General features: G+C 40.2%; 2 protein-coding genes across 5 annotated transcripts in view; both read left to right on the top strand.

Annotated features, from left to right (window-relative positions):
* mapkbp1 (mitogen-activated protein kinase binding protein 1) overlaps window positions 1–8,241 on the top strand; it is an 83,029-nt gene extending 74,788 nt beyond the window's left edge. For all 4 annotated transcript variants that reach the window (XM_031892033.1, XM_031892034.1, XM_002933721.5 and 1 more), the window contains exons 29-31: window positions 43–900; window positions 1,923–2,008; window positions 5,041–8,241. In XM_031892033.1, the coding sequence (XP_031747893.1) occupies window positions 43–900; window positions 1,923–2,008; window positions 5,041–5,337 (1,241 nt within the window). In that variant the 3' untranslated portion in view covers window positions 5,338–8,241. The remainder of the gene's footprint in view (window positions 1–42; window positions 901–1,922; window positions 2,009–5,040) is intronic.
* Window positions 8,242–10,935: 2,694 nt separating this feature from the next.
* On the top strand, window positions 10,936–17,344 carry jmjd7 (jumonji domain containing 7). Its single transcript, NM_001011279.1, has 8 exons — window positions 10,936–11,022; window positions 11,823–11,976; window positions 12,279–12,532; window positions 13,058–13,114; window positions 13,915–14,010; window positions 14,658–14,734; window positions 16,010–16,169; window positions 17,013–17,344. The coding sequence occupies exons 1-8, from the start codon at window positions 10,962–10,964 to the stop codon at window positions 17,093–17,095; spliced, it is 942 nt and encodes a 313-aa protein (NP_001011279.1). The 5' UTR covers window positions 10,936–10,961; the 3' UTR covers window positions 17,096–17,344.
* Window positions 17,345–17,877: the final 533 nt, after the last annotated feature.

Here is a 17,877-nt window from a genome sequence, read left to right as displayed (position 1 = left end):
TCTAATCTATTAAATTAATACTTCATTTAAATTCTCCTTCAGGTGATAAAACAGCAGCCAATGGAGGTGTTGTAAAAATGCGTTCCCAAGTACAGACAGCAGCTGAGAGAGAAGAGAAGGCCATTCGTCGTCGAACTTTGCCATCCAACCTAATAAAAGTGGAAAATATTACCTCTGGTACACCCCATGCAAAGGATGGAAAATCTGCTAAAGGCAGATCCTACATGAATCCAACCACAAGCTCCATGGCTAAAATTTCTCGGAGTATGTCGGTGGGAGAAAATCTAGATATTGGAGATAATCAGGACACGTCTTTGAGTTCAGATGGAAAAGGCAATTGTGAATCCGAGACAGGGGCTGTCACCAGTCTCATAGAGACAGAGAAGAACAGGCAAACCGCTAAGGAGACTGTCATTATCAAACCACATTTACAGCCTGTCACAAACTGTTCCTCAACCAAGACTTTTCAGGCCAAGAATCGAGCACACCTCACTCTAGATATTGCTAAACCATTGCCAGACCGACCCCTCCTGTCCTTTAATAAAGGCAAAGGGCAACTGGAGATGGAGTCTCCAAGATCACCAGCAAATAGCTGCAAAGTCAAAAATTCCTTCACAGAGTTAACTTGTAGGAATGAGAACCATTCATCTGGTGCTGTAGAAAAAATCAGTCCATCGGAGGACTATGGCTGTGGTAAAAGCAAAGATGATGATGTTAAGGCAAACTCTAAACCAAATCTATCTCAAGAAGCAGCGGAGTTATTTTCTGATCTGTTAAAACCCATTCACAGAGGCAGAGCTTTTACTATTGGCCATACTCCCGACCATCACTCAGGACTTTGTTCTGAACCCATCAGACCTAGATCTCCCTCTCTTAATGCAGCACCAACACAAAATTCAGGTGGGCATAAGCACCCACCACTGGTGGTTCCACCCTTTCTGTCTCCTATCTGTGTGAGTCACCTTCTAGCTCCATCTCATCTTTCTCCATCCAGTCTCTGGCCTATCCCGCTTTCTCCTCGTTTCATAAGTCAAGCCCAGAATGGTGAGACCTTTGTTTCTTGCCTTTTTCTTTCATATGTTGCATGTATGTGCATGGGAGTGCTGCATGGTGTAGTTTAATTCAAAGTAGGCACAAGTGTTGAGCTTAATACATACATGCATAACATGTTCTATTCATTCCTATTTCTCAAATGGTGAATTCTAATTTTCACCCATTGAAAAATAAGCTTCTAAATATCCCCTAAGAATTAATAGAACATGGGTGAGTTTTTGTGTATTAATCTCTAAACTCACATTTTGATACATCCGCCTCTACGTGTGTAACTGGAAAATACCCCTATCAACAGATCTCTTGTATATTTATTTGTTTCGAAGGAAGATTATAGCAATGAGTTTTTGGCAGGCAAATACACTTTATTAATGGTCTGCCAGGCGGCACAATATTCCTGCTGAATTGTGCTTAGGACAAGGATCAACATTGCTGTGCTAGATACTGGGATAGCACAATATCCCCTCCTTATCTTGTGATAAACATATACCATTCCATTACTGGCTGTGTGGCAAACCCCCCAAACAATGTAACACCTAGTCATGGAGATGTCATGTAAGGGACACATCTCCTCACAGGAAGGCTGTAGGATATACCATAGCTTGTAGTCATCCTGGAAATAACTCTGACAAGCCTGACAAGACATTTACAGAGAGTACATTATTCCATACAGTATTACATTTTTCTTACATTTTTGTGTGTACCAGACCACTGGTCAGTTTGTCTTCAGCTATCAACAGTTCTTAGCATCAGAGAACAAAAGTCTCTCTAAATACATGTACTTTCATGCCTGTTGTATAAAAGTTTGTTTCCTACATGTGAGTGTGTGGTCTCTCTCTAAGGTTAATGGTTATGATGCTTCTTTATTTCAGCATCGTCTGTGAGTTTTGAGCAGTGTGAGCTAATTGCTTCGGAGCTGCAGGACAGTCTCCGCAAGGCTCTGAGCTTGTACCGATCTGTGAGTACTCAACCTTCTGTGCCCTGTTATATGATACATTAATGCACATTTCCATACAGGAACCTATTGCTTAAAAGAACAGTAACACCAACAATAATAGAGTTGGCTGAATAAAAGAGTTAAGGTCGAGGTTGGTAATAAAAAACGTGCTTTTAAAGCATTCAAGTTAGCTGGGACAGCGGAAACTTTCATCAGGTACAAGGAAGCAAATAAAGCATGCAAAAAAGCTATCAGGCAAGCTAAAATAGAGATGGAAAGGGATATTGCAGCTAGGAGTAAAAAGAATCCAAAATTATTTTTTAATTATGTGAATAGTAAAAAAATGAAGCAAGAAGGGGTGGGATCTTTATTATCACGGGGAGGTACGTTGGTTGATGAGAACGGGGAAAAAGCTGAAATTTTGAACTCTTATTTTTCATCTGTCTATACATCTGAGGAGCCAGATAATGAAGGCTTCCCTTTTAATATACCCAGTGCTAGTAATTTAGCTACTGGCGCATGGGTCACTCAGGAGGAAATTCAAAAGAGACTTGAACATGTAAAGGTAAACAAAGGTCCAGGACCGGATGGGATTCATCCCAGGGTATTAAATGAGCTGAGTGCTGTGATTGCCAAGCCTCTTCACATAATTTTTCAGGATTCGTTGAGGTTTGGCATGGTGCCGAGAGACTGGCGGATTGCTAATGTGGTGCCGTTATTTAAAAAGGGATCTCGTTCTCAGCCTGAAAACTATAGGCCTGTTAGTCTGACATCAGTAGTAGGAAAGCTTCTGGAAGGGGTAATAAGGGATAGGATAGTTGAATACATTGCAGTTCACAATACTATTAGTTTGTGCCAGCATGGTTTTATGCGTAACAGATCTTGCCAGACTAATTTAGTTGCCTTTTATGAGGAGGTGAGCAGGAACCTTGATGCTGGAATGGCAGTTGATGTCATCTACTTAGATTTTGCTAAAGCGTTTGATACAGTACCTCACAGAAGGTTAATGATCAAATTGAGGAATATTGGCCTAGAACATAATATTTGTAATTGGATAGAGAACTGGCTGAAGGATAGAGTACAAAGAGTGGTGGTAAATGGAACATTTTCTAATTGGGCCAGTGTGGTTAGTGGAGTACCGCAGGGGTCAGTCCTTGGTCCTTTGCTTTTTAACTTGTTTATTAATGACCTGGAGGTGGGCATAGAGAGTACTGTTTCTATTTTTGCTGATGACACTAAATTGTGCAAAACTATAAGTTCCATGCAGGATGCTGCCGCTTTGCAGAGCGATTTGACAAAATTGGAAAACTGGGCAGCAAACTGGAAAATGAGGTTCAATGTTGACAAGTGCAAAGTTATGCACTTTGGTAGGAATAATATAAACGCAAACTATCTACTGAATGGTAGTGTGTTGGGGGCATCCTTAATGGAGAAGGATCTAGGGGTTTTTGTAGATCACAAGTTGTCTAATTCCAGGCAGTGTCATTCTGTGGCTACTACAGCAAATAAAGTGCGGTCTTGTATAAAAAAGGGCATTGACTCAAGGGATGAGGACATATTTTTGCCGCTTTATAGGTCCCTGGTAAGGCCTCACCTTGAGTATGCAGTGCAGTTTTGGGCTCCAGTCCTTAAGAAGGATATTAATGAGCTGGAGAGAGTGCAGAGACGTGCAACTAAACTGGTAAAGGGGATGGAAGATTTAAGCTATGAGGTTAGACTGTCGAGGTTGGGGTTGTTTTCTCTGGAAAAGAGGCGCTTGCGAGGGGACATGATTACTCTGTACAAGTACATTAGAGGGGATTATAGGCAGTTAGGGGATGTTCTTTTTTCCCATAAAAACAATCAACGCACCAGAGGTCACCCCTATAGATTAGAGGAACAGAGCTTCCATTTGAAGCAGCGTAGGTGGTTTTTCACGGTGAGGGCAGTGAGGCTGTGGAATGCCCTTCCTAGTGATGTGGTAAGGGCAGACTCTGTTAATAGAGGGGCCTGGATGAGTTTTTGAACAAGCAGAATATCCAAGGCTATTGTGATACTAATATCTACAGTTAGTATTACTGATTGTATATATATAGTTTATGTATGTGAGTGTATAGATTGGTTAGTATAGGTTGTGTGCTGGGTTTACTCGGATGGGTTGAACTTGATGGACAATGGTCTTTTTTCAACCCTATGTAACTATATGTAACTATGTAACTATGTAACAAGTTAAAGTGTATCAAAATAATGAATATATTATGTACTATTGCCCTGCACTGGTAAAAGCTGTTTGCTTTAGAAATACTATTTTAGTATGATACATATGATATAGAACCTGTACATGCATAAACTCCCAAACGGCAAACCCTAAAGCATCAATCAAACTCAAAATCTCTTTTTTTGGTAATGCAGGTATGGGGATCCTTATCTGGAAATACATTATCCAGAAAGTTTCAAATTATGAAAAGGCCATCTCTTATAGACTCCATTATAAGCAGAAAAATCACATTTGAAAAAAATGGATGTATAATCCTGTGATGCTTGTGGATTCTGGTGGAAGATTTTGGTTGGTTGGCTGAAAGGAAGTCTGGGATTCATAGCTCTGTGACTCCTCTTCATTTCCCTTCAGGTTGTTTGGGCATCCAGCCTAAGGGCTCTGGCACACGGGGGAGATTAGTCGCCCGCGATTAACTCCCTGTTCGCGGGCGACTAATCTCCCCGAGTTGCCTACCCCTGCCATCCCACCGGCGAACATGTAAGTCGCCGGCGGGATGGCAGACTTGCGAGTCTTTTTCGGCGATTTCCGGAAATTGCCCCGCCGCGTCTGCCATCCCGCCGGTGACTTACATGTTCTCCCCGTGTACCAGAGCCCTAAATCAGGAGATAAGGGTTTTGATTATAAAAACAAAATGCCTTCTGAAGGCAAGATAAATTAAAGTTATACAAGCAAGAGAAAATTTTGCAGTGGAAATATCATTCTGCGTCTTACTTTTAATGTTTCCTTTAGAAAAAATAATTAAATATGGTTAATGTGCCTTTAGCCTTTGCTTATCTAATTGTATTCTGTCTCCCAGGTAACCACAGCTGATCCATCAACTAACCTGGAGCGCTGCAAGATAGCAGGTCTGTTGACTGAAACCTTTGGTATGGTGAAACGAGAGCTTGATTTCTTGAAAGAAGGCAATGGCAGCCCTGGGACAGGGGAAGCACTGACACCCCTGAATGACACTGGCTCTAACTTGACAGCACCCAGCTTACCTGAAGAGCATACCACACATCGCCTGGGGGATGACAAAACACTTGCTCTTCTCCAGCAATACTCTGAACTCTTGCTGCAAGCTGTGGAAAAGAGGATGGACAAGAAGCTCTAGGCAGCAAGTGCTCTGAATGCACATCTCTGCTGGAGACCTGCGAGCCAGAGCTGACTCTTGACTAGACTAAACACTAAACCTGCTTTGGTGCTTTTGGCTGGAAGTCAGTGTTGATGATTTTATTCTGTTACAGCAGTATCTTCAAACCAGCAGCACTTGCCGACTAGCAGACTGACCCTGCTTCGGTCAGGACTGGTATCTGTTCTGTTTCTGCTCTCAGTTACTCGCAGATACACAGAACATCTTTTCTTTTTTTTTTTTTTTACTCTCTGATCCTAATAACAGCATTTATCAAGTGTTTTTTATTCTATTTCTATATATATTTTTAAATTATTGATTTAGCTTTAACTGTCAGTGTTGGATATCTCAGCTTTTTATTTCCCTGGAGAGACAATCCATTCATTTTCACAAGCGCTCTCACTGTCTGCAGGGCCAGATACCCATTGCTTTGGCAGTGCTGAGAGGTTAAGTACGCTAAGCGTCTCTGTTTAGGGATGGTTTACATTTTCTTAGCATTGTATTGTTGCTGCTTTCTTTTTTATATGTTTATATTTGTTACTTTGTTGTTACAATGTGTTACCCTTTCCACATACTTGAGGGGCTGCTGCATCACTCCAATAACCTTGTACAAGATGGTGGAATCAGTTGGAAGACTGCTATCTTTCCCTTTCCTTGCAGGGGGGTTGAGGCAGTGCAAGTTGGTTTAGCAACATTACATATTTCCTGACCAAACCTATGAGTGCCTGAAGGCATTGCCAACTTACTCCCAGTCAGCAAAACTGGTTCGCTCAGCATCTGTCAAACACGCAGGGTTTTCATATTGGTTTCAACTTTGTTTTAAATGGCAGCCAATTCTTGTTTTTATGTTAAATAACATATAAGTATTATTGCATATTTTACCTGACCTTCATTTCCGACCTCTCCAAACAGTTAAGTGAGAAGTCAGAATCCTGTTTCTCCCAGTCTTGTGTTCATAGTTCTTACATTTTATACATATACTGCTTGTTCTATGGCATGGTAACAGTTTGTGCATGGGCTTTGCTTGAACAGCTGAGAAGCAAGCTTAAGAGTCCCCCGTTAGCAATGGGGGTACCCCTTTGCCTTTGGAATCTATAGACTTTTTTAGGTTTCTAATGAGCTTTTTTGTTTTGCAGCTTCAGATCAAGCAAACGACTTGGACAATCCCTTTTAGAAATATAAAGTAGGGCAAAGAATGTGCTGCAACCCCATGGCTTGTGTGATCTATGCATTATTGTGATCTATTTATGTGATCTATGTGACAAAATGCACCTTATTATCCCAGATTGTTCAGTGTGTGGGTTTTTAAGTCTTGCTTTTTCCCTTTATTTAACTAAGAATGCAGTGGTACACGTGAGAGAGCAGAGTTCTGTTGGAATTCACACATTTACTTGGTTTAGCTGTGCATGTGGAAGTTGATCGTTCAACCCCTTTCATTTTAAGAAAGCAATGGGGCTGGTCCTCAATTAGAACAGTGAATTTGATTTAAGGTTAATCCTGCAAATGTAGTTCTGGCTGCTCTAAGCAAGGAAAGGGTTAACAGTGTGGGTGTATACTGGCAGGTTATAGATTTAAGGGGCTACCAGTATGTTTCAGAGATGTGCCCATTTAAGGTTGACTCGATAAGGAATTTTGCCCTATACCCTGACTGTACAACTAATCTCCAGCTTGGTGTTTGCCCTACTTCTTATTTTTATATATTATTGGCTGTCCTTATCTAGCTGCTCGCCATTTGTATTTTAACTGTTCCATTTCAGCAACAAGTTTACGACTGACCTGATTTTTTTTCAGGTAATTCTGAGCCATTTTTCTTGTAAATAGTAAAGCCGCCCTGTGATGCATAGAAACAAAATGAGGTCAGAATGGTATTTGGGGCAGTCCGGTTTTTATATCCTTATTAGGGTGCTGTGCAGGCCACTGACCTATTGCAAAGCAATCATTTTAGGATGAAATTAGTCATCGTCTATGGTTCCCAGTTATTAAGGAGCTAGTGATTAGATGTATGTGCTTACTGTTAATGAGAAATAATGTGTAGCATATCTATAACTGTTCTTGCCAGTAGGAGCTATCCTACTGGGAAAGATTCTTCACAGCTCACTACTATTGTCACTGTAACTACGACCATGGTGCTGTTGTCAAGTTCTATGCAGAATGCCACAAGCTGAGGCCAGAAGCCTTTCATTTATATTTCCTAAACGATCCCTTTGAAACTTTTAAACCAAGCACGATGGCCTATGAAGACTTATATCATATTATATTATGGGAAGATCTAGTTTGTATTTATTTCTCTGAAGTAACAGAGTATACAACATGTCTGGAATTGCTTTACAATAGGTTGCAGGCCCGTGGAGAATGCTTTCTCCTTTTCAAAGGGTCATTGATAATCAAGGACTGGCTATTGTAAATAGTGTAAAATAAACCGTTTAAAAATCTATTGCTTGGCTTGAAGATGGGTTTGAAGGCATTGGCGCATGAAGAAGAGATGCATGCTAAGTTCACCTTGAGAATGCTTACGTTGGAAGCAAGCTGCATGCCATGCGTTTGTCTGTATACTCCACACTGCATCCATTTGACCTTCACTGCTCTATTATATGTCCTTTGTATTTACCGGTCTGTTTAAAGGGACATCTTTAGGTGCCACAGAGTGAAGCACCTGACTCCTAAGACATTTTGATACGTTACCTTTGTTACAGGGGTGGGTTTAAAAACAACAAGAAAACAACCTTTTTCTAACCATTTGAAACAACTGTTTTTATGTTTGTGTTTTTGCACTGTGATCTGCCTTCTCCACGTGTCCCGGGGAGGAGAGGCTCTTTTTTATTCCTTTGTACTCCATGTCTTAATTTCAATAAAAAGTGTGGCTCTTTTTGAGTTTTATTGACATAATTTCGAATGAGCTTCTATCTACATTTCTTCCTAATGGGTCTCCGAGGTTTGTCTTGTTTGGCAGCAAGTTTCAGAAAAGGGACTCTCAAAGGCAGATAAAAGTGAGTGTAAATTATATAAGTTTAGCATTAATGTACTGTAGCGTATGCCAATGCGGCTGGTCTAGTGGGGCAGGCCTATGGCTGCACCCCCTCACAGATTTGTGCCTAATGACCGCTCTATGATAATGAGCAAACGTTAGGCTCATTTATTTACACACACATGGCCAAAGGCTGTCTTTTTAAAATGTCTTTGTGGATGTTTTTGTCCCAATAAATCCCTTTTATCCTGTCTGAAAGTATTTCCTGTATTTATATAAAGCCGACATTAAGACATGCTGCGCATTAAGCTTCTAAAAATGCTGTGTGTGTCCATATATTGCAATATAGTCAAGCTGGTCAACTACGTCAGTCATCCACAGTCTGGCCAGTCCTAATATAAGTGAAAATAGAAACATACACACATCATGTAACAAACTTCTACTGCAATATATTTGCTATTTAAATACTATTTGAAAATATCTATAAGAAATCCTATTCTTCCTTGTGGTTAGGAAAATCAGTAAATGTTTTCCAAAATCTAATTTAGTAAGGCATTAAAACTATCAATGCTCTGACATTTGGTAGAATCTGCAACGCCACTTCTGGGCTCATTCTCCAGCCTCTTAAAAGGACATGTGGTCTGATTACCTATTATGTCAACAGACAATCTTTACGTTCCTGGCTAGAACTGGGCACCAATTGGTAAACTTGTACTGCTGACAGTGCCCAGCCTGCCCTGATTTAATTAAATCAAGTAAAAAGGATTGGTTGGTATATGAGATCATGTGACCCCAACGTCATGATTTTGGTGCCATTGTTGATGCACCAAAACTATGCATGGGGCAACGTGCCAGCTATCCATTCACTAATGTATGAACAGCAGTGTGTTGGTTCCCCTACCTAAAGATAGGGGTTATATAGAAGAGACAAGCAAAAGGTTGTTGACAATTCAGCATCTCTTGTATCATGGATGTAGCCAAAGGGAAGGCAATCCTGAAGTGACTGGGCAAGCACCAAACACCTACTCTGCATTATTGCCCATAAGCAAGTTCTACAGAAGGACCAGACAAGTGATTGGCTGCATGTGTAACCATTCACTTACAGGCGAAAGCAGCATATGCCGTGGCCATCTGCTGATAATGTTCCTTGCATACCCCTAATTTCTGAAACGTGAACCTGATGCCCCCTCTCCTTGCTGAAGCAAGCTATTGTGTACAGGGGAAGAATATACTGGGCACTTCATTTTAGTAATCACTGAAGCAATTGTATTTGAATTAATCAATTGAAAATACCTTAGTAAAATTGGCTACAGTGTTGCATCTCCAGCTCTGATGTTTAATACCCCCTATATGCTCAACAGCAGTAAACCTGACATGCTCTGAGGCTGCCAGTGTGAGCATGTCCTATTACTCTAGGTCAAAGGAGAAGCTACCACTGGTGTAGCATGTACATTAGGGCTCATATGTTTCAGGGCCTACTGAGTCCTTAAAGTAGAAAAAGGTGATTTTTTTTTTCAATTGCAGTACATAAAATTGTGCTATACTTGGGCATTAGGAACTGTTCTGTTTGTCACTGAATATTTGTTTAAAAATTGACTGCATAATTCCATGTACTATTATTGCAGTAATATTTCACGTGTCTAAGGGCAGTGACACATGGGGAGATTAGCTGCCGCTCGACATCTCCCTGCAGTGCCATCCCACTGGATAGAATGTAAATCGCCAGTGGGATGGCATATGTGGCGCCGCGATTTGCTGAAGTTGCGTTGAGAGGAAACTTCGGCAAATCGTGCCGCTGCCTATGCCATCCCACTGGCGATTTACATTCTAGCCGGTGGGATGGCATTGCGAGATTAGTCGCCCACAACAACAGAGATTTTTCGCGGCACAACTAATCTCCCCATGTGTCACGGGCCAAAGGCAATGTCCTTTTAGCAGCCTTACTATGTGTCCTAAAGAAGGGATGTCTCCCATTTCTCCCAATAGTACAGTATACTCCAAGCATGACACCCTAAGCAACCCTAAGTTTGCTTGTAGGTATTACTGAGAGATGCCAGGAAACTATGCAAGTGCATGTTAGGATGTAATTAGCTATTAATCCCCTGCCATTTATATGCCTCAAACCAGACATTTTGGGAGAGTGTGTTGGCCTCTTCACATAGCAGCATTTGTATTTATGTGCCCCATGTGTTTCCTCCGTTTCCTAGTTCTGCCTTACAACTCTAAAATTCTATTGTAGTGTTACTACCTGTCTAGGATAAATGGCCCTTGATGTCAACATTATTAATAAAAGAGACACAAACCCCAAGCAAGGTATGTGCGATTGACTTATTGTTTTGGAGTGCTTTTTTGAGTTCAGTGAGACAGCTTGAGTATAGTGGGCGATCTATGACAAGGTTGTTTACTTGCACTGCAACAGAACGTAGGCCAACACAGAACTACTGTCAACCGTTTCTTTTGCAGTACATGATTGGAGCCCACAGATGGCGCCGAAGAGTTTCCATCTTGAAGGACATGTTTTTGACGTTGACAGCGCGGCTCGTCATTTTAGTCAGCCAGCAGCTGATTGGCTGCGGTTTCCGGAAGTGGCCGTGCTGTTGTAGGTACTGCATGGAGCATATAGCGGCGCTGCACAGAGGGAATGGCAGACACGGGGCGCTCTGTAACGAGTTGTTTAGAGAGTTTCTCTGAAGAAGTTCGGGGTAACCGCCTTTTCCCTTGCTGTCATGACAGGCTGAGGGTGCAGCCATGTCCGCATATATAACACATGCACATTTTCTAAAGATTAGGCACAGCTCCCTATTTATTAGATAGGTTTGCATCTTAGACACGCAGGTTGCGTACAGCTTCCCCAGCAACACACGGATGGATGGAAGTATATCTCTGTTCATAAAGCACAACAAGGATACGCAGTGCTGTACAGGCTTACAGTATATACAGTTACACACGGGGAGGACAAGCGTTACAATAAATACATGTACATGTTGGTATACTCATTGCTGTACATGTCGGGTTTTAAATGTAAATGTAACTGCCTTTGCACTACGCTTATTTAACCCTTTCTGCTCGCTGGTTCTGCCATCTATTGGTTCCTGTAGGAATAGTTGGCCCATGATAGTGCACGCATGGATCAGTGAATTTATTGCTCAGAACCGAATGTATTATGAGCCACTTGGTCTGTGTGTGTGCTGACACTTGATTCCCATAGGAATAAATGGAGGGCAATTCCAAGCATTTGGGCACCCACCGATCGGGGAAAATGCTTGTGGGCAAAACAATACAAATCGCTCTGTGTGCATAGGCCTTAATAAACCATCTTCTGCTTCACTATTTTAGGAGTGCATTGAATGCAACAGACATTATTTTTAATAGAAATTACATATCACTTAAAACTATTAAAAAACTTTTGAATAAAATCATTCTTCAATTAACAGTTTTTGGGTGGAGGTCCCCTTTCATTATTAAGCATTCTCTACATCAGATTTTACTGTTTCTTTTGCAGAGCTCCATGGAACAGATTCTGTGCCCTATCTTGATGCGCCACCCTCTCCATTACAGTTTCATCGAGATTGGGTCTCTCCAAACAGACCCTGTATCATTCGCAATGCCTTTACTCATTGGCCAGCCCTTCACAAATGGACATTTGGTTATCTCCGGTATGATAATGGCAACTGACCGTTTTCCTCCAGGTTTAGAGGGGGTTGCTTTAACCCTTTTACTTTTTAATAAAAGAATAATCACTGATACAGAATCCTGGAGGTCACCAGGTGTCCTTTTTTTTTTGAGACATCATAGTTGTTGAGAAACAGGTAGGTTCCATTGCATTGGAGTTGAGTTTAAGGAATACAAAACGAAATAATGTGTAAGTTTTGCTCTAAGTTTTACAGTGCTGTATGCCTTTAAGTTCTAAAATTGCATTGTAATTCTTATTCATTTGTGAATATGCTTCTTTATACAGTACTCATATAGGCTCCAAGAAAGTTAGCGTGGCTGTCACTCCAAATGGCTATGCGGATGCAGTGTACAAGAACAGGTTTGTCATGCCTGAAGAGAGAACCATGTTTTTATCTGATTTCCTGGATATTGTGGAGAAGAAATCAAATACTCCTGGAGTGTTCTATATCCAAAAGCAGTGCTCTAACCTCACAGAAGAGTTTCCTGAACTAGTAGAGGACGTGGAAAATCATATACCTTGGATGAGCGAAACATTGGGTAATGCAGTACCTTTAAAATTTCTGATATACTGCTATTTACAGAAAAGTTAAGAAAAACTGAGACCCTGTAAAGAACTCTAATACCTCACAGTCTCATATATATTATATTTTCTTTGAGTTTACAGTTTGCCCCTTTTTTCAAAATTCTATCCACAAACATACTTAAATGGTTATGTCATTCCTTGGATCCCAACATATATTGTAGAAAACCAAACATCCCCATAGCCAAAGCTAGTTGTGACTGGTGTTATCTGGTCAGTCTAGTCTATCCAGCAGGATTCAAGTGGTAAGAATTGCTTTTTGCACCTGGTTTTATAGCGGATGATTATACACATCCTGTGTGACTTATCTGTATAATTACAGTGAAATAATGCCCAGTGCAGCTCGTGCCTTTAAAGAATGTCATTATGGCATTATTCATTTTGTATACTAAGATTTACAAACTTAAACCCCAACAGATTTCCCTGTAAATGTGTTCTCAAATAATAATTCACTGAGAATTTTTTTTATTCTTTAATCCAAGGAAAGAGTCCAGATGCTGTTAATTTCTGGCTGGGTGAATCGGCGGCCATAACATCCTGTAAGTCCTTTTGTTTTGCCACTTTTGATTTGAATTGATTGTAATTAAAGGCAACTATTACATGTCATTCCTCTAAGTAGGTATTTTGTAAAATATGTAATTAAGAGTTTTGATGACACTGAAGCATGCCATGTAGACAAACATTCCTTGTGTTGCTGTTTGTTTGATACAAAGAAAGTTATTATTATCATTTCTATCATTGGTTTCATTACCCCGTAAGTTTGCATCCTAAAGCTTTCTAAAAGAGTAAGTATAACATATGGCAGCTATCAGCCCTGTGTATACTTTTGTGGTCCCTACTCAGGGGTGCAACCTATATGATGTGAATGCACACAGTTACTTTGCACTTGTGCTTTCTTGTATAGAATGGTAAGCACAGGAGCATGCTATGACAGCAGGGGGCCAACCATCACATTCAATGTCCCTCCTAGGCTTAAATTTCCCCACAATAAATATGTATAGATTTTCAAAGCTGGTATGCTTGTTCTTGTTGGGTTCTGATTCTCTAGCAATAGAGAATGAAATACAGCATTCTCACACCAATATGTGTGTTTTACTGGGGCAGCATGTTTCACTAGTCTAGCTGAAGACTTGCAGTTCCTTAGGGAGCTTACAGGCCAGTTCTGGAAACTATCTTGTGATGTTTAAATGTCTTGCCCTGGTCTAATATTACAAGACATAATAATTGTACTTTCTTCTATAAATGTAACACCACAGCCAAATAGACATTTATCAATATCATGCCAACATGTGACTGTTATAGACCAAATAATCATTTTCTATTACTGATTTCCTCGCAGTGCACAAAGATCACTATGAGAATCTATACTGTGTAATTTCTGGAGAGAAGCATTTTATTCTGCATCCGCCAAGTGATCGGCCTTTTATTCCTTATGGTACAAGCTCTTATTTCCAATCTGTTTACTTGTGGACTTGACCGACTTTGTTTTTTGACATTTTAACATGCTTCATGTTACTACACAGAACCTGTTGCACACTGTTCACATCCTTTCAACATGTAACCTTCCCACCTCAACTCATTCTGTGGGATTTTTAGTGTTCAGAACTAAATCATTGGAGCTTTCATACAGAAAATCTCTTAACTAGCAAATATTCCTTTCACTTTGCTTAAACTATACAAAAAAAAGATAACATATTTTAGTTTTTCCTTATTCATTCTAATCCTACGTAGCACACCGTACTGATACATTATGGAACTGCAGGCTGTGACTCTCCAGCTGGTGCTAATCTACATGTCTACAAGGGAAGATGTATATTATAACTTAGTAATTGTTGAAGAGCCACATGTTACAGTATTACCCCACCCCAAAACTGATTTAATTTTTTTAGTGTTTTGGAAAATTACATAACATTGATCTGCTTTCTGTTTCTTACTGTGTTGGTGTCAGCAAAATAGTATAATCTACAACATAAACTATAAACACACCTGATTTCTTTTAAGCCATCTATACCCTCTCCACCAGCCTTTTTTTCTCTTTAACCACTGATTGTGACTTCTTTGAAACTGTTGGGTTACTTTTAGAAATGTTCCAGCCAGCAACATACCATGTATATGAAGATGGGTCTTTCAAGGTTGTTGACCATGAATCTGCAGAAAAGGTAAAATAATCAATTGTTTTATTTTATCTTCAAAAGTGCTTCAGTGCTTTCTCCGTGTAGCTTATTTGCCTAAATATCTGCTCTCTGTCTGCGGGTGTACATTTGTGTATAACACAGCTTACAGCAATAAAGGGTTGACATTTAGGGAATAGGGAATGTAAAAGGTTTAGTGAGAGTGTATTGAAAAAAAAGTGAGGAATGCCTGTTTTGAAAGTAACTGGCAGTTGTGTGTTGGTTGTTACACTAGGGACAGCATCAGAGAGAAGACCATATGAGCTAGGTTGTTTTGTTGGGGGTTTACCTAGGACACAATTTCTCTTGTAGGGCATGTCAGTGGTGTCAACTGTATGTACTATATGTAGAGGAGAGCAGAACTAGGGGGTCTCATATCCGGCTTCCTTTTTAAGGGGATTGGTTAGAACAAGGAAAAGCAAGAGGCTATAGTGAATTGTGTACCTGGATAGCTGATCTGTCATATAAAGGTCTGGATTAGTTAGCTGCTGGCTGGCTTAAGGTGATAGAAGCTGCCAATAGGCCTGTCAGATCTCTGGGCGAAAGTCTGCAATATATCTATAGGGCAGTTTTCATTGTCCTGTTCCATTTGCATGTTAGTGTGTTCCTATTCCCCTCAGCCTGCATTAGGGACAATTATGATCCAGTCATTGCCTGATGGCTAAATGATCAGATCAGCCTAATATTGCCCAGCTCAAGATGAGCATATTGAATATATAAAATTAGAAATGTTTTACTTAAGCCACAGTAAAATTAACTGGACAAATATTACTGCTGCAGAGGGCACATTTGAATATAAAAAAATATCCCCTTTTTTGGCCCTTTAGGCTGGTATTTGTTCAACCCCTCCCTCCCCTTGTTCTTGGTTGAAGTGGTGTATTCTGGTACCTAAAGTCCCATTGCTTTCCTTGGTGGGTGCAGAGGAACTTGTCAGAATACTGTGTTATATTCCTGTAAATCCAGATTGATGGCATGGGAATACAAATGCAGGAATCTTATGTAAAGACGCATTTTATCTAGTCATCCTTTGTGCCCAGCTGATTTATGAACTCACTGGGTTTGGCATGTAAAAACTGATGACAGCCCTGGTAACTTGCATGTTCTTTAGAGTGCATGCTGACACTGCATTTTTTGCAGAAGGTGCACTGTGCCAACAAGGCACCCACGTCTTTAATGTGGTATTTCTGGTTTCCTTTTTATTGTGAAATAAACCTACCTGTCCACTCCTTTCAATGCAGGACTTTTTTATCATATTTTCTTAAGGTTCCCTGGATTCCTCTTGATCCTTTAGAGCCAGACTTGATTCGCTACCCTTCTTATAAACAGACAAAACCTCTGCACTGCACGGTGAGAGCCGGAGAAATGCTATATCTGCCATCTCTGTGGTTTCATCATGTGCGCCAGTCTCATGGATGCATTGCAGGTACGGTACACACCTACCATAAAGAAAAAATAATAGACTGTGCCTCCTCACATCTGCCCCTCATGAATAGAGGGCTGCTTAATGCAATGAAAAGTTTAGTCAGCACTCTCCATTCTGAAAATTCACATTTAGCTGCACATTAAAGCTGTCAAGCTAGAAAATATGCTGTGTGATAGCCTGAAACATTGCTGTTTGTTAGAGATTGAAGCCAGATGTGAGCAATAAAGGTTTTTTAAATTAGCTTTGGAGAAGGTGCTGTGACTATTATGTTCATTACGGGCTGCCTAATGCATGCATTGTTTGATTCAAGCACATTCTGCAGGTCTCTGATCCCTCTAATGGAGTGATAAGGCCTGTGGCTATTTGTACAATGCCTGGTGAAGTGGGCAAAGTGCAAAAATAATTGCCCAGCTGTAGCCTTTTTGCACACTGCAGAATGCATTTTAAATAAGCCCTTAAAGCTTTTCCTGTAGCTTTTCTAGAAATACATTTAGGACACATGGAGCTACTAGTAACAATTACTTGTCATGGCTACAAAAACATAATGCTGATCATTTACTTTTAATTGTCTTTACGTGTTTTTTAGCAGAGCCATTCTCGATGGCAGGGTATTTTCTGGTATTTAGTAGCTGCTACTAAGTAGTTTGGTGTTGCAGTAAATGAAAAATCAAGCTTTGGTGAGATTAGGGCTTTATACCCTTTATCTAATTTTTCACTGTGATTGAATAATAATAAACTGTATAGATAACCAGAAGTCTGTTTGCTCTGGTATCTGTAACAATTGTGTTGCTTGCAACTTGCTGCAGCCTTCATCAACGTGACTCTTTTTTCTTTTCTTAACAGTAAATTTTTGGTATGACATGGAGTACGACATCCGGTACCACTATTTCCAGCTTCTCGACTCTATCTCCAGAACTGTGACTTGAACAAACTCCAGCAAAAATCTGGAATATAATCTCATTGGCCAGGCCCATAATTGTAGCAAAGGCCTATCAGAAACATTGCTGTGAAGGGAAAAGCCAGTATAACATCCAAGCTCTGAGGGACTTAGTCACCTTCCTCTTAGTGACTTCATGTCCTGTGTGACATCTGAGCAACCTATTTATGAAATGTTATATAATATGAAATATACTAAGAACTGCTCACAAAAATAAAGGCAGCACATGTCATGTTAACATGTTTTACATCTTTCTTCCTTATAATTTATACATAGCAATTAGCTACTGTACATATAACAAATTTCTACTCCTTTACTAAAGTGTCTGCAACACTCCGGCTTCACCCAACACGCACAACTGTGGTCTCTATAGAAACAAAACTGCGTCCTATAACAACTAAATCTCAGGAAAACCGGAATCCCTATCTGGATCAGAATAGGGTTATGGTGCTGTAGTGGCCAGTCTGTTCAGTGCTAGTATGCTGAGAAATAAAGATACACCAGTTATTACGTATATACTGCAGCAAAACCTCAATTTTACATAACTTGATTTAAGTTTTCACTTTTTTAGATTATTTTGAAAGGTTTATTTAGGTAAATGTGGAGGATTTTTCTGCAACTAGTCATGCTATGTGCAGCATCTTCTGCTAAACAAAAAGCTGTCGGACATCTGAACTTTGCCATAAACCAAGTACCCTGGATCATAAGCACTGATAAATCCCATTTTTGTGTTTTAGGCTATGGTAAATTCCAACAGGAAAAGCGTATATA

This window comes from Xenopus tropicalis, chromosome 8 (assembly GCF_000004195.4).
Source record: "Xenopus tropicalis strain Nigerian chromosome 8, UCB_Xtro_10.0, whole genome shotgun sequence".
Taxonomy (NCBI): Eukaryota; Metazoa; Chordata; class Amphibia; order Anura; family Pipidae; genus Xenopus; species Xenopus tropicalis.
This window is presented reverse-complemented; position numbering and strand designations above follow the sequence as displayed.

Coding starts and splice junctions, on each gene's coding strand:
- jmjd7 (NM_001011279.1), top strand. CDS start 10,962: ATGGCAGACACGGGGCGCTCTGTAACGAGTTGTTTAGAGAGTTTCTCT. Junction 14,011..14,657: donor TCGGCCTTTTATTCCTTATG/GTACAAGCTCTT, acceptor GGTTACTTTTAG/AAATGTTCCAGCCAGCAACA. Junction 14,735..16,009: donor ACCATGAATCTGCAGAAAAG/GTAAAATAATCA, acceptor TATTTTCTTAAG/GTTCCCTGGATTCCTCTTGA.